General features: G+C 43.0%; 1 protein-coding gene across 2 annotated transcripts in view; it reads right to left on the reverse strand.

Moving 5' to 3' along the window:
* The window catches only part of LOC144682445 (high-affinity choline transporter 1-like), a 49,885-nt gene that overhangs the window by 13,642 nt on the left and 21,793 nt on the right, over positions 1–14,450 (reverse strand). For both annotated transcript variants that reach the window (XM_078544847.1, XM_078544846.1), the window contains 3 exons: positions 4,425–4,573; positions 1,880–2,023; positions 550–703 (listed from right to left, as the gene is read on the reverse strand). In XM_078544847.1, coding sequence (XP_078400973.1) covers positions 550–703; positions 1,880–2,023; positions 4,425–4,573 — 447 coding nt within the window. The remainder of the gene's footprint in view (positions 1–549; positions 704–1,879; positions 2,024–4,424; positions 4,574–14,450) is intronic.

Below are 14,450 nucleotides of genomic sequence, written 5' to 3' on the forward strand. Positions count from 1 at the left end.
GCTATATTTAATCACTACAATGAAAGTACATCTACCTTACAATACACCATCTAACTATTGAAACTGAAAGAATAAACGTATTTTTCTATTTCAAAGCCAGTCAATGAAAGAATTCCAGGAGCAGGTGACTGTCTTTTTGTTTTGATTTCCCACTTGGGGCTGAGGTTTCCCCCATTGTTTATGGTAGAGAGGCTGTGAACCATGTCTACTCCACTAATATTGCTTGGGGGGCTGTGGGGGGGGCGGAGGCGGGTTGAACTGACCAACCCCGTAATGGAGCTGGCGAAGGTGGGAGTGGGCTAACTGCCCGCACCCTCATCCTGTACCAGTAAAAATTGCCAGAAGCAGGAATGGTGGCAGGAATCCCAGACTCGGGTCCTGCCTGCCATTTTGAAAGGGCTCCCAAGTTGTCCTGACTTGCTGAAAACCCAAGCCAGACAGACACACACGCGGACATACACACAGATAGGCAGACATACACAAATTGCCTATGGTAGATGGGTGATTAGTCAGTCCACCAGAGATTGTACATGTTTATGTTTACTCTACCTGTAGAAGCTGCAACAGAGCCAATCAGGACTGAAGGGATGCCCATTATACAACCACCAAATGCTCCTGCTATTGATATTGTTTGAGCATTTTGAATAGAGGAAGATGCCAGCACTCTTTGAAAATACGCCTGCCACGGTATTCCTCCCAATACCTGAAAATGAAAATTAAATTCCAGTCTGGTTGTGAAACCATATTTATGTGACGTATTGTAGTATCAAGATTAAACATTCAGTATCATTCAATGCGGCATTGCCAAATATTTCAGATCCTAATGTACTACAGAAGGAGAGACACATTTGTAGAAAAGCCTCTGTTCAGAAATATTGCCTTATAAATTGTACATAATGAGAAAATGCAGTATTAATTTGATACTGGGTCAATAACCTTCTTTGTAAAATAATGGAGTGTTGGGGCATTGAAAGGAGAGAGGAAAAAGGGACAATATTAAAAAGTACCATGCTATTAAACAATCCTGAAACTGTCCTTCCTCTGCACGATGTTCATTTTCTTACAGAGATATCAAAGGAGACTCTCTCAAAGGCACGCTCCTTAAATTAAAAGGGTGATTATACAGTGATAATTGACTTGTTTCTTACATTTCAATTCCTGTAGAATTAATTAATTGTGAATAAATATTCAGAATAACAAATACTAGCTTCAGACATCAATGATAACAATAGGCAGTGAAGATTCACCATCTAAAATAAGAATGAATATGGACAACAACTGGAACTGCGTTACCCGATTAGTAAAAACAAACATTCTGGCTGGCACATGGCCAGTTTGACTGTTTGAAAACTAAGACCAAAGTTTAAATAAAAGTAACAAACTCTCCTACCACTTCCATTTTTCCCTTTAGAATACTGAACATATTCCTTTATCATCTTACACATAGATAATCACTTAACAACACATTTAACTATTTTTAAACTATTTCCTAATTTGTCCTTCAGCAATTCACCACCAGTAGGAATGCACAATGCAGTGCAAGTAGCACATTTGGAATTCCATTTACAATAAAAATCCCCATTCTCCATCAGATTATACTTTTTCATAATAGTTTATTCCTTGAGGAAAATATACCTCCTATTGTAATATAACTCCTGGTGCATCTTTAATCTGCTTCTAAACGGCAAAAAGATAAGTATATAACATTAAATGATGATGATGATGGTGAGAAACCACACTCCCTTCTTGAAATATTCAAAAGCTCCATTTAAGTATGTGCCTGACTGGCTAATCATTTTATAATTAATCAGCAAATCATTATTTTATATCAGGTAAAACAATGTATTTCATCATTAAGGAAGGAGTTTCTATATCTTACCATTAGCAAAAGATCGTCAATCCATTTTCCAATAAGACTCTCATCAATTTTTCCAAGCCAGGGTTTTTGATGGACCTCCTTAACTGCTGTGATCTTGATGCTTGTAACAGCATGATTTAGAATTGTGAAAGGCACACACAGCCACTAAAAGATGAAGTATTGTAATTAACCACTCATAGTTTACACAATGAATACATTAAACAGCCTACTGAGGCTTAGAGATTTGTTAAGTTTTCAGGTAAGCAATTAGCTACAAAAGCAATACATTGGGTATGCTGGATATCTGAAATCACAACAGAAAATTCTGGAAATAGTCAGCAGGCCTGGCAGCATTTGCGGGGAGGAAATGAAGTTAACAGTTCAGGTCTGCTGCCTTGATACATTATAAATAATTAGTTATGTCACTTGATTCATTCATAAGTCATCATGCAGTTCTGATGGAAAACGTCAACTCAAAATGTTAGCCTGCTTTTTGGATGCTGTGTGCTTCTGCCATAATTTTAATTTCAGATTTTCAGAATTTATTGTTTTCCTTTTCATTTCAATAATTTCATTTATTACAGTGTTAATTTACAATGGTATCATTTCTAACAAAAAAATCAATCACCAATCAATTGTCAGGTGTCTGACCACTGCTCCTTTATGAAGTGGAACAAAGGAGAAAATTAACCAGTTTGGAGGCACTGGATGAAGGAGAAATTCTAGTCAGGAAATAAAGAGAACTCACTGTTCTTCAGTTAATGCAACAGGAACTCGTATTTTCACCATGACAGGCATCTCATTTGAGCTAACTCTGATAATGTAGCACTCCCTCAGCACTGCACTGAAGTGTCAGTCCAGACTATGGCCAGAATTTTTACCTCATTGCACGGGCGCGCACCTGGCCCAAATGAGCATAAAATGACTCACGCTGAGCGTCCCGACGTCATCGCACACTCGCGCGATACTTCAGTCAGCGGGCACACGTGGGAGTCAGCAGAGCGCCCACCGACAATTAAAGGCCTATTAAGTTGATTAAAGTCATAATTTTTCGCTGCCCATTCAACCTTACGGTTGGCGGGCAGGTGAAAAGGCCAAGTGGCCTTTGGATTTTTTTAGGAAACCTCATCCATGGGCAGGATGAGGTTTCCCTCAGCTATTAAAAATTAAATAAAAATTGAAACATTTCATTAATAACGTGTCCCTGCTCATGTGACAGAGTCCACATGAGGGGGCACGTTTTTTTAACAATTCAAAAGTCTTCATTTTTATTTCTTAAAATCTTCATCTCCCTGAGGCAGCTCAGAGAGCTTTTCCTGAACGCACCTGTGCACATGCACGGAAGTTCGTATTCGCCCTCCTCCCCCCACCCCTCCACTCAGGCAACGCTGAATACTGCGGCGCGCATTACACACCGGTCGGGCCTTTATTGGCTTGCCAGCATGAAATCGCGGTCCGGCCCCGTTCGCGGGTGGTGGTCGGCTTCCCAACCACTCACACCCGCCCCCGCCAAGCCCGCCCAATGAGGGCAAAATTCTGGCCTATATTCCGGCTTGACCTCTGAAACCTAGGCCAGGATTTTCCTGTTGGCAATTTGGGGGCGGGGCCTGCTCGCCGACAGGAAAATGATGCAGGATGACATCGGGAGGAACCCCTGATGTGATCCTGGTCCCTTTAAATTTTTAGGAAGGCGGGTGGACAGCGGAATCAGCTGTCCGCCCGCCGACCTGTCAATGGCCAATTAAGGCCATTCACAGGCTAATTAAGATTTTTAAAGACCTGCCCGTCCAACCTTAAAGCTGGCGGGCAGGCCAGGAGCCCCAGTTGAAAACTTTAATAAAGTTTATGTCATTTTTAATAACATGTCCCATCTTGTGTGACATTGTCACATGAGGGCGACATGTTAATAATATTTTTATTTTTCTATTTTTTAAGTTTATCAGACTCTCACTGATCTCCCTGAGACAGCACTTAGTCTCAGGGAGCAGTGCGCTCTTTCGCACGCATGTGCGAAAAAGCGCGCTTTGACAGCTGGGGATTCCCTCCCTCCCCTGCACAGGAAGTGCATAGCGCTTCCTGTCGGGAAGGCCGCTGGGCGGGCCTTAATTGGCCCGCACATTCAAAATGGCGGCGGGCCCCATTTCAGCGGCGGGGGTTGGCTGTCCGCCCGTCACTGAGCCAGTGGGGCCTGCACGCCCACTGAGGGCAAAATTCTGCCCCTGTCATTTGACTGAGCCGAGCTGACACTTATATTGATCATTTGAGCATGTGACCAAATAGATCTCTATAACTGGATTCCAATGAGGCCTATTATTTGGAAGTTTTGTGGTATAGGAAATAACCTGAAAGAAATGATATAAAACTAATTTAAAAGTGTCGTAGAAAAAGAAAATGTTACTGAGACAGCGATCCGACCTTACAACACACAACACAAAATCAGGGGTTGAACTGCCCACAAACACGGCCTTAAAGTCCACCATTATTGTGTAAAAGCAGTGGCCCAAAATAGTCAAATGTATCTTTAAACAAATACTGTGACTACATATTAACAGAGTCTACAACTCACCAAACCAAAGAATATACATCCTAATTGAACGACATCAGTATATGCCACTGAATACAGTCCTCCAAGTAATGTATAAATCATTGCCACACAGGCTGAAATGACCACTGACAGATTCTTATCTAGGTCCAGAATAACACTAGAAGTTGTACCTGAGTAAAAAAAAGGTGAAATTGATATTTAGTCTTTTACCATTAACAAAACAATATTTGGTGGAAAAAGCAGATTTACATTAGACTAAAAATAGAAGCTCCAAAAGACCACAGACTGTGCAGTCCCGTGATACACCCATAGCTCCATGGACATGCCAGCAAAAGGTTAATTCAGGAACCTCCCCATGACTATTGAGGCTCCAGTGTCAGTGTTATGGAAGCCCCACGGATTAGACTGGGACTGGACCCTGGCCTATGTTTTGTACATGCCTTTGAGGAGTTGTTGACACTAAATGTGGTAAGGAATAGTTTAAAGCTGCATGTTTCCTTTTACTGGGAACTGCTCAAGGATTCATCCCTCTAGAAACAAATCAGTGGAAGATTGTTCTTAGGTGATGAAAGCTGTACCTAACTCGGAAGGGGCCCATGGTCAGACAAGGCCTAGTGAAAGAGCAACTAGGCAGGCACTTAAAACAACCATATTACAAATAAAACCAGAAAGTGCTGTTATAAAACTCAGGTAGAATAAAAAGGAACATCAGGTTAGAGGGCGAGAGAGATTAAATGACAAAGATGACATGGAGCAAAAGGAAAAGGGAGTGGCAGTGGTAGCAAAAAAGAAACAAAGCATTGGTCTGGAGTTAGTGTTAATGGCAGAATAAAGGAGAACTCTGCCTGAAAGTAAAGTTTTTCGAGCACTTTCTGATTTTATTGCAGATTTCCAACATCCCTCAGTATTTATAACCATTTGACAAAACTGTGTTGGTTTTTCATTCAACCTTGCTTAATTGGGACTCTGCTGGAATATGAGTTCGTTAGTGTATGGAAGTAGAATAGAAGCTACAGTAGTGAACAACACTTATGGTTCAACAGCCTGATAAAGAATTAGAACAGATCGACTGGTTAGGCATCATGAACAGCTCAATAATAGGTCCATAGGAACAATGAAGTGTCTGTGGATGATATTTGAGGGAATTATGGAGCTGGCCCTGGGGAACAGCCTAAGATGAAGTAGGAAAAGGATGAGGTAAAAGCTTTAATGATCAGTGACAGAAGGTATGTATGAATTCTCAAGAAGCTAATGGCAGCTGGTGACATTAAAGGTGGGCTTTTCAACCCAAGGTTTAGGCAACAAATTAATGTTTTACTTTGTAATAAGGTAAATCTTTATAGGGCAAAAAAGCCTCGTCAATAATTGATCCAGGTCCATCCTGAAAAAACGGTAATGAAGTAAGAGACTTTGGGACACCTCAGTGTAGTTAGGCAGTGGAGAAGAACTCTCAAGGGGGACTCCGGTCCAACATGCCTGAGTAATTTGAGAAGCCATGAAGATTTGAGGTACTTAGAAGAGAAGAGGGTAAAGAAGAAGAGAAAGAGATGTTTGTGCAAGCCAGCCATCCTGCCTGATCTGGACCAGTACACACGACTTGTGTATTTGTATTTGTATACTTGTGTATTGTGTATTTTTGCTGTATAACAAGTGTGTTATATTCCATCTTGAACTCTGAGTAAACTCAACATCCCAGCATAATGTTTGCAATCGACCCTAATCGATTAAATAGGATAACATCTACTATTTTTTGAAGATTAAAATAGCCACAAGGGGGAGAAAAGGACTTGCAAGCTGAGTGTTATTTTTATTCATTCTTGGGATGTGAGCATCTCTGGCTGGGCCAGCATTTGTTGTCCATCCCTAACTGCCCTTGAGAAGGTGGTGGTGAGCTGCTTTTTAAAACCGCTGCAGCCCATGTGGTGTAGGTACACACACATTGTTGTTAGGGAGGGAGTTTCAGGAGTTTGACCCAGTAAAGGAATGGTGATATATTTCCAAGTTAGGATGGTGAGTCCATGGAGGGGAACTTGTGGTGTTCCCATGAATCTGCTGCCCTTGTCCTTTGAATTGGTAGTGGTTGTGGATTTGGAAGGTGCTGTCTAAGGAACCTCGGTGAGTTTCTGCAGTGCATCATGTAGATGGTACACACTGCTGGTACTGTGCGTCGGTGATGGAAGGAGTGAATGTTTGTGGATGTGGTGCCAATCAAGCGGGCTGCTTTGTCCTGGATGGTGTCAAGTTTCTTGAGTATTGTTGGAGCTGCACTCATCCAGGCAAGTGGTGACTATTCCATCACACTCCTGACTTATGCCTTGTAGATGGTGGACAGGCTTTGGGGAGTCAGGAGGTGAGTTACTCAGCGCAGGATTCCTAGCCTCTGACCTGCCCTTGTAGCCACAGTATTTACATGGCTAGTTCAGTTCAGACCGTCAGCCTGGGATCTGCCAGCCCACTGGCATGTTGGATGAAAATATGCAGGCATGGTTCAACTGTTAGTACACACAGGAAAGGGAATTCAGGAGAGATAGACTACAAGGGTCTTCAGAAACTGATCCAATACCAAGAGTACAATGTTCTTGCTACCTGTGAGAATAAGGATGATGACTGTTGGAAGGACAGCCAGAATACTGACCATGGCACTTTGGAGCAGAACGTTGTCCAAAGGGACTAGGCAGGGAAGTGTAATGTGAGGGGTGGATAGCACCCTTTGTTAACTGGATCAGGAGTCTCACATGGTAGGTTGCCTATACCTCATGCCAGGGTGAAGGGCATCTCAAACTTGTTTCAAAGGATAATGGAGAAGGAAGTGAGGAGGATCCGATTGCTGTGATCCATCGACATGGGAAAGAGTAGGCAGGAAGTCCTGTTCAGAGAGCACTAAGAGCTAGGAGGCTTGGGAGGAAGCACAAAATGGGGAATACCATTTTGGGAGGGGGGGTTGCCCCCCCCATGCGCACGAGGCACCCCTTGAAGGAGATACCTTGTTCCTTCCTGCTTGTTCACTGCAGAGGTGAAAAAACAGGCTTCCCAATCTCATCCACCTTCTTTGCCCAGAGTATTTTGGCAATGGAGGCGGAGTTAGGCCCTTAATGGCCACTTCATTGGGAAATTAAAGCCTCAATTGGCCTAAGTGCGGGCAGCCTAGTGAGTACCTTACCACATATCAAATTATGGGGAATGGGTCAGGGGTGGGTGGGAAGGCGGTGGGCTAGCCACCTATCATATTTTACATGCCCCCTGCTGAAAACACATGCAATTGAAGGACATAAAATCCACCCCAATAGATGTGTAAGAAAGCAATGTTCGAACAGAAGAACAGGTTAGGGTGTGTGGCTCAAACTAATATTCTTTAAACAAACACAGAGTGTATCAGCAACAAATTAAATGAATTGCAGATGTGTAAGATTTTGATAATACTGCCAATTTTTAGGGTTTTATGTTAGTCTGAAGTAACACTTATGGATTTTTTCTTGACCACCTTTTAAACAGTTCAGTTTGAATTTCTGCTAGTGAGGTAATTAACAGTTAAGGCAGCTGTTAACAAGGAACTGGAGTTGATGATTTAATGACTTCAAAGGTAATGAAAAGTCTAGGTTCAAGGGGTTGTATTTGTTTTAGTGTGCAGGTGAGGGCTCCTTTGTCAGCTTTGAAGAAATAACCAAAAGGTTTCAGCTCAGCAGCTTGAACTTAGGATGATACCTTATCTTTAAACAAAAGCACGTATTATTTGGTTTAATTGATAAATTATATCTGTAGGGCAGAACATCTGTACTCGACGAAAATATTCCTTTTTCTGACATTATGGTAGGAAATGTTATTAACATTTGTTCTTACTGGCTTTAGTATCCGTGGGACTTGGGTTAAAATATGTTGATGTGAATGTTTACGATAGGTTGTCCTACAATAAGAGGATGTAACACTGTTGGTATCTACAAGATATTCCATTTGTTCATAATGGAATATATCTCCAAGGACCCAGAGAATAAGGGATGGACATTTCTGTTCAGTCCACACGACTTTAGTTACAAAGGTGGGGTGACACCAGATGGCCATTACCCTAAGCCAATGAGAGAGATTAGTTTGGACTATTTCCTAATAACAAATGAGGAACAGTCAGAAGTAGGGATAAAAGTTGGAAAGCAAAGTCTTTGATGGCACAGCTTTACCACAGCTTCTGTGGGATGATTCTTCTGAGACACTGTTCAATGTAACAGCGCTTCAGAGGCAGAAGAAGAAAGGCATCACCTGTGCTGGCAGCACTTGAGGAATCCTAGGGCCTCGAGGGATAAGAATCTTCCATTTTGTCTTCACTGTTTTTGTTAAGTATATGTAGCGTCTCGCTTAATAAATTCTACTTAATTCATAAATGCTAATTAATCATACCTTGTTAGGTCAGGCACAACTGAGGACCACATTGCTATAAATTAAGAATTTGGAACATAGATATTTAAAGTAAAAGGGTTTTATACTTCAAAACCCTTAAACTTACAGGTGCAAATTCTTCTTGGAGGTCTGACATGGACTGGAAAATTAAGGATGTCACTCCGCTATTTAAGAAAAGTGAGAGAAGGCATTATAGACCACTTAGCCTAATATCTCTTGTCGGGAAAATACAAGAATTATAATTAAAGAAAGGGCAACTGAACATCTTGAAAAGTTTCAGCTGTTCAGAGAGAGCCAGCATGGATTTCTAATAGGGTGGGCCATACAGGGTACCTTAGGACAATGCCTTGGACAAGTGACTTGATAGCAATACCTATTCATTCTTAAAAGGGATACCATCCCCAATGGCTCTGCATGTTTATCCAACGAGTAGCTGGAAGATCTCAGTTTCGATCCCTAGTCTGTGCTGAAGTAGGTGATCTTAGCTGGGCCATCAGTAAGGATGCTTGATTGAACTTTTTGAAGAGGTTACTAAAGTAGTGGGCAGTGGAATGTCTAAGGACGTTATTTACATGGACTTGCAGAAGGTATTTGAACAAATCCTTCATAAGAGATCTTTAGTTAAATCTGAAGCTAACGGCATTGAGGGCAAATTATTGACCTGCTTATAAGTTTGGCTGCATGGCAGGAGAAAAGGGATAATGGGCAGTTGCTCTAATTGACATGATGACTAATGGTGTCCTTAAAGGATCTGTGTTAGGGCTTTGAGCATTCATCTACTCATTGTATTGAACACCGACTTAGGTGTTGGAGCAGAAAGCCACATACACAAGTTTGCCAATGATGCAAAGGTAGCTGCCATTGTAAGTGTAAATGGGAACATCAAATTACAAAGGGATATTAATAGATTAAGCAAAAAATGTGGCATATAGATTTCAATATAGATACGTGTGAGGTAATCCATGTGGATTTAAAAAGAATAGAATGGGGCACTTTCTAAATCCTGAAAAATTAGAAACACTGGATGCCCAAAGAGACTTAGGGATCCATGTACACAGATCATTAAAATGTTATGAGCAGGTAAAGAAAATAACCAAAAAGGCTAATGGATTATTGGCCTTTATATTTTAGAGGATTAGAATACAAGGAGATAGAAGTCATGCTTCAGCTTGACAAAGATCTTGTTAGACCATACCTGGAATACCATGGAGCAGTTCTCAGTGCCTCACCTTAAGAAGGATATATTGGCCTTAGAGGGGGTGCAGGTTTACTAGAATGATACCTTGACTCCAAGGGTTAAACTACCCATAGCGGTTATACAAACTAGGGCTGCATTCCTTGCAAATTAGAAGATTAAGGGGTGATTTGATTAAAGTGTTTAGGATATTATGGGGAACAGATTGGTTAGATACAGAGAAACCATTTCCACTGAATGGAGAATATACCCTAAAAATTAGAGCCAGGCTTTTTAGGAATGATGCTCGGAAACATTTCTGTATGCAATGGGTGGTACTAATGTGGAACTTTTTTCCACAAATTCTGATATTGATAGATTCCCGTTAACCAAGAGTATTAAGGGATCTGGGGCAAAGACTCGTACATGGAATTAGGTCACAGATCAGCCATGATCTCATTGAGTGAGGAACAGGCTTGAGGGATTAAATGGCCTACTCCTGTTCCTATGTTCAAAATTGGTGCACGTGTGGCTCACCAGTGGATCCAGATCTGTGTTTTGGCCTTGACTTCCAAAGGACATCACCAGTTTTCAGTCTCCTTCTTGCAACATACCATACCCACTCCATGCCGCTCCGTCTCTGCCCACAACCCAACCCCCACCTCCAACCACTGCACTCTGATGGGTGCCTGAAGCATGTCCCTGCAAAATGTTAGAGTATCTCCCCAATCCCAAATTCTCACTTTTCTCAGAATCGAAGAGCTAGAGATGCTTAAACCCAATGTCCTTTTTTTTTGCTTATTGTATCGCATCTGTCACAAGTTCAGCATCTACCATCTGCCCTGGTGAAAAAATTGTGCATTTTTGTACTGACTTTTATTTGATGACTACACTATTAAAACACTGTCTGTTTAACAGTCAGCTAAAACTAGAGCCTTTCAGCGTGTCTCTCCTGATACTGTGTTGTGAACTGATCATGTCTCCCTGGTAACAGGCTCAAGAGGGAGGTCAACACAATTTTCATTTGTGAACAGATCTTGGGGATAATTTTGACTTTGGGTGATTGTATAAAACAGGTGATGTCGATTCGGTTGACCATTATACATGTGTCCCTGAAAAGTGTGGAGCTGTATAATGGGCACTGAACCAATATCAGCTAAAATCAAAATGACCCACCTTAAGATTGATTGAGTTTATATTTGATTAACTCCTTGACTTTGTATGACTGATTTTCATGTAACTGACTTGGAGGACATAATAAAGAGCTGCTCCAATTGGGAAGGTGGGGATTCGCAATTGGAAAATGCAATGAGAGATCTCAGAGAAGCAAAGGTGTTGTTTAAAAATCTCAGAAGAGACAGGTTGATGTTCTGGAAGGGCAAGAGAAACATTGCACAGTAATAATTGCATTCTGGGGTTGGAGGTATGGGTGGCATTCTAGTGGTGCTCAGATTTCTGACTTTGGGGCAGAACATTGATCTGCCACATTTGAAACTAAGCAGGAAACCGATTCCAGGAGGGGGATTTGCCTGGTAGCTCCCACATCCCAGCAATAGATGGGGTTGTGCCTGGTTGTTTCTGGGTGTATTCTTTTCAGATGTGCTTATGACGGGGCCAGTTGGACCTACAGTTGCCAAGATCGGGCATGGTTTCACAGTTTAGCACCTGGCTCCATTATTTAAATGAACTCATCCAGGATTGAGGAGAGAGTGACTGGCAGGTTTTGTCCAATGGGCAAAATTTTGAAAGTGATTTTGTTAAGTCTGAAACCAGGGTATTAAATCTAAACAAAATAAACTACTTAAGTATGAGGGGCAAGTTGGTGAAGACGCAGTGGGAGACTATATCATTGCTGAGAAAAGAGACAAGCTGACGATGTTTTTCATCTTGTCCTCATCAGGACATACACAAGAATGCCAAATTTCTTAAAGAGCAACAATTTATATTGCATGAGAAAAGGGTTCTGATTTGTTAGAAAGTTGACTCTGATTGGTTGAGGCATTCCAATGCAGAATGCACCAAGGAACTACTGTCCCCCATGCTTTTGTTTAACTCAAAAAAGGCACAATGCCTGGACAGGTTCCTTTTGCCTGCAGAGGACAGATGCCTGCATATGAATGTATATAGCTTTTAGCAAGCAAAGGTGAGCCATATTGTGAGTTTGACTAATAATCTTAAATTGGTTGTTAGTGTAATCCTTAGCACACTTGGAATTGTTCATCAAGTGCTGTCTAATAACGGAATTACATCTAACATTAGACATTATGTTCTGAGTTTTACAAGCACGAGCTGTGAGTATGGTCTGTAATTTGCCTATTGCGTACAGCCAAAGGGACATATCAAACAGCACAGTGTTGGAAGTGAAATTCTCACCTCTCAAAGGGAAAATTGCCAGATCTTTCAGCGAGGCTTACTTCATGGTCAGTGGCAAGTGCCCTTGCTTTCCATTGACCACTAAAATGAGCCAGATCTTCCGGTAAGTGGCAATGCTCAGCACGTTGCCAGTGCCCATGAAGATTTCCCCGACCCAACGCTACTGCCCATTTCTTCCAGGATCTTCCAATTCTGGCTGACAGAGAAATGAATAGCGCAGCATCTCCTGTCTAAGTCCAGCAAGTAGAGCAGAGTCATGGGAAGAAGACATGCCCCTTTTATGGCACAGTCCTTTAATGAATAAATGTGGGTTAGTGAATTGTTGAGTGATAGGTGAGTGAGTGAATAGATAACTAGGCGAATGGGTGAGTTAGTGAATGGGTAGGTGGCTGCAGTGTGTGAGTAGGTAGATGGGTGAGGGAGTAGGTAGATAGGTGTGTGAGTAGGTAGCTGGGTGACGTGGGTAGGTGGGTGGGCGGATGTGGTGGGTAGGTAGGTAGCTGGGTGAGAGGATAGGTGGGTGAGGTGGATAGATGGGTGGGTGGGTGAGTGGGTAGTTGGGTGGTCGGCCGGGTAGTGTAGTTGGGTGGTTGGGGGTGTAGTTAGGTTAGGTCTGTGGGGCAGTCAGGAAGGTCAGGGGGTAGTCGGGTGATCAGGGGTAGTCAGGTTGGGTCGGGTCGAAGAGTTAGTTAGGTAGTTGGGCGGATAGTCAGGTCATCAGGGTGGTGATCAGGTGGTCGGTGGAGGGTTGTTGGGATGATTGGGAGGTGGTAGGGTCGGTCATGGAGTTACACAGCTGTTAGACGAGGTATTAAACTGTCTAACATTTCCAGGATCAATACACAGGTAAGTACTGTGTACTTAATTCTCCATCCTGAGCTCAGTGTCAGAAACATTCGTGGAGGGTCCTGGACAGCAGGGAATCAGCCCTTTGGGAGTTTAAACTTCCTGGGCAATTCCCACATATATCTGTGCCTCAACACTTCTGTAGGGTTCTGATGCACATCTCCTGAGACTGGATGATTTAGGACTATGGGCAGAATCATCCCAGATTTGGACTAAGTGCGGTAGCAGGCAGGTAAAACGTTGTTTTACCTGTCGGCCGCAATGGCTGCTTTCTATGCCTTATTGTCCCAAACCCGCCACATTAATTATGCATTCCTGGGAAACACACCATTTCCATTGCGGGCGGGCTCTCATTGCCGCGCTATCACCTCACCACTTCATCACGCCAGGCGCCATATTTAAAGTCTAGATGCACACAAACCTCTCAGTGCTTCCAGCCCATGACTGTTGTAAAGAAGACATGGCTCTAAAAGGGAAAAACACTGCAGCCCCCAGTCAATGACCCGTCCCTTGAGTGCCTTTAGAATGCCGTATAGGCTCACCGTGATGTCGTCTACCCCAGCTCTGGCCTCAGGATAGGCAGCAACCTCACTAATCCAGCTTGGGAGGCAGTGGCAGCAGTGGTCAGCGCCAATGCCCTGCAAAAGAGGACAAGCCACCCAGTGCCGCAACAGGATGAATGGTCTCATCCATTACGCCAGGGCAACTCACTCTTCTCATCACTCTCAACTTACACACTCACAAACCCAACATGCATCCACAGGGATCTCATACCTTAAGGGACAACACCACTAACTCTCACACACACCCTCAAATCTCCACCTCACATCCTCTGGAGCTCACATCCTCATCCTGTCCATGGCTCTGCTCACCACACAGACATTCCATGCAGTGCCATGTGTCCTCTCACACTCTCTCCATCTGTTTTCATGCAGGAGAAGCTGGCTCACAGCAGTAGGGAGGGGCCCCAGATTGGGGGTGGAGTGGCCCACATTAGGCCCCTCACTCACTTTGAGGAGCGTGCCACAAAACTGACTGCTGAGGACATGGATCGTGCCTGTGGTGACGGTGAGGTCAGCGGCGAACACCCTTGTAAAGGATCCTGCACCACCTCATCCCTCTTTCAATGCAAATGTGAGTGTTGTCTCTCCTGCTTTTGACTCTGCTGCCATGCGCTACTTAACTCTACTTCAGGATCTCTGCCCAACAACAGGCACCCTCAGCCAGCCTGTCCCTCAGCTCCAATCACATCCTCACCTCCAGCCAAG

This window comes from Cetorhinus maximus, chromosome 7 (genome assembly GCF_964194155.1).
Source record: "Cetorhinus maximus chromosome 7, sCetMax3.hap1.1, whole genome shotgun sequence".
Taxonomy (NCBI): domain Eukaryota; kingdom Metazoa; phylum Chordata; class Chondrichthyes; order Lamniformes; family Cetorhinidae; genus Cetorhinus; species Cetorhinus maximus.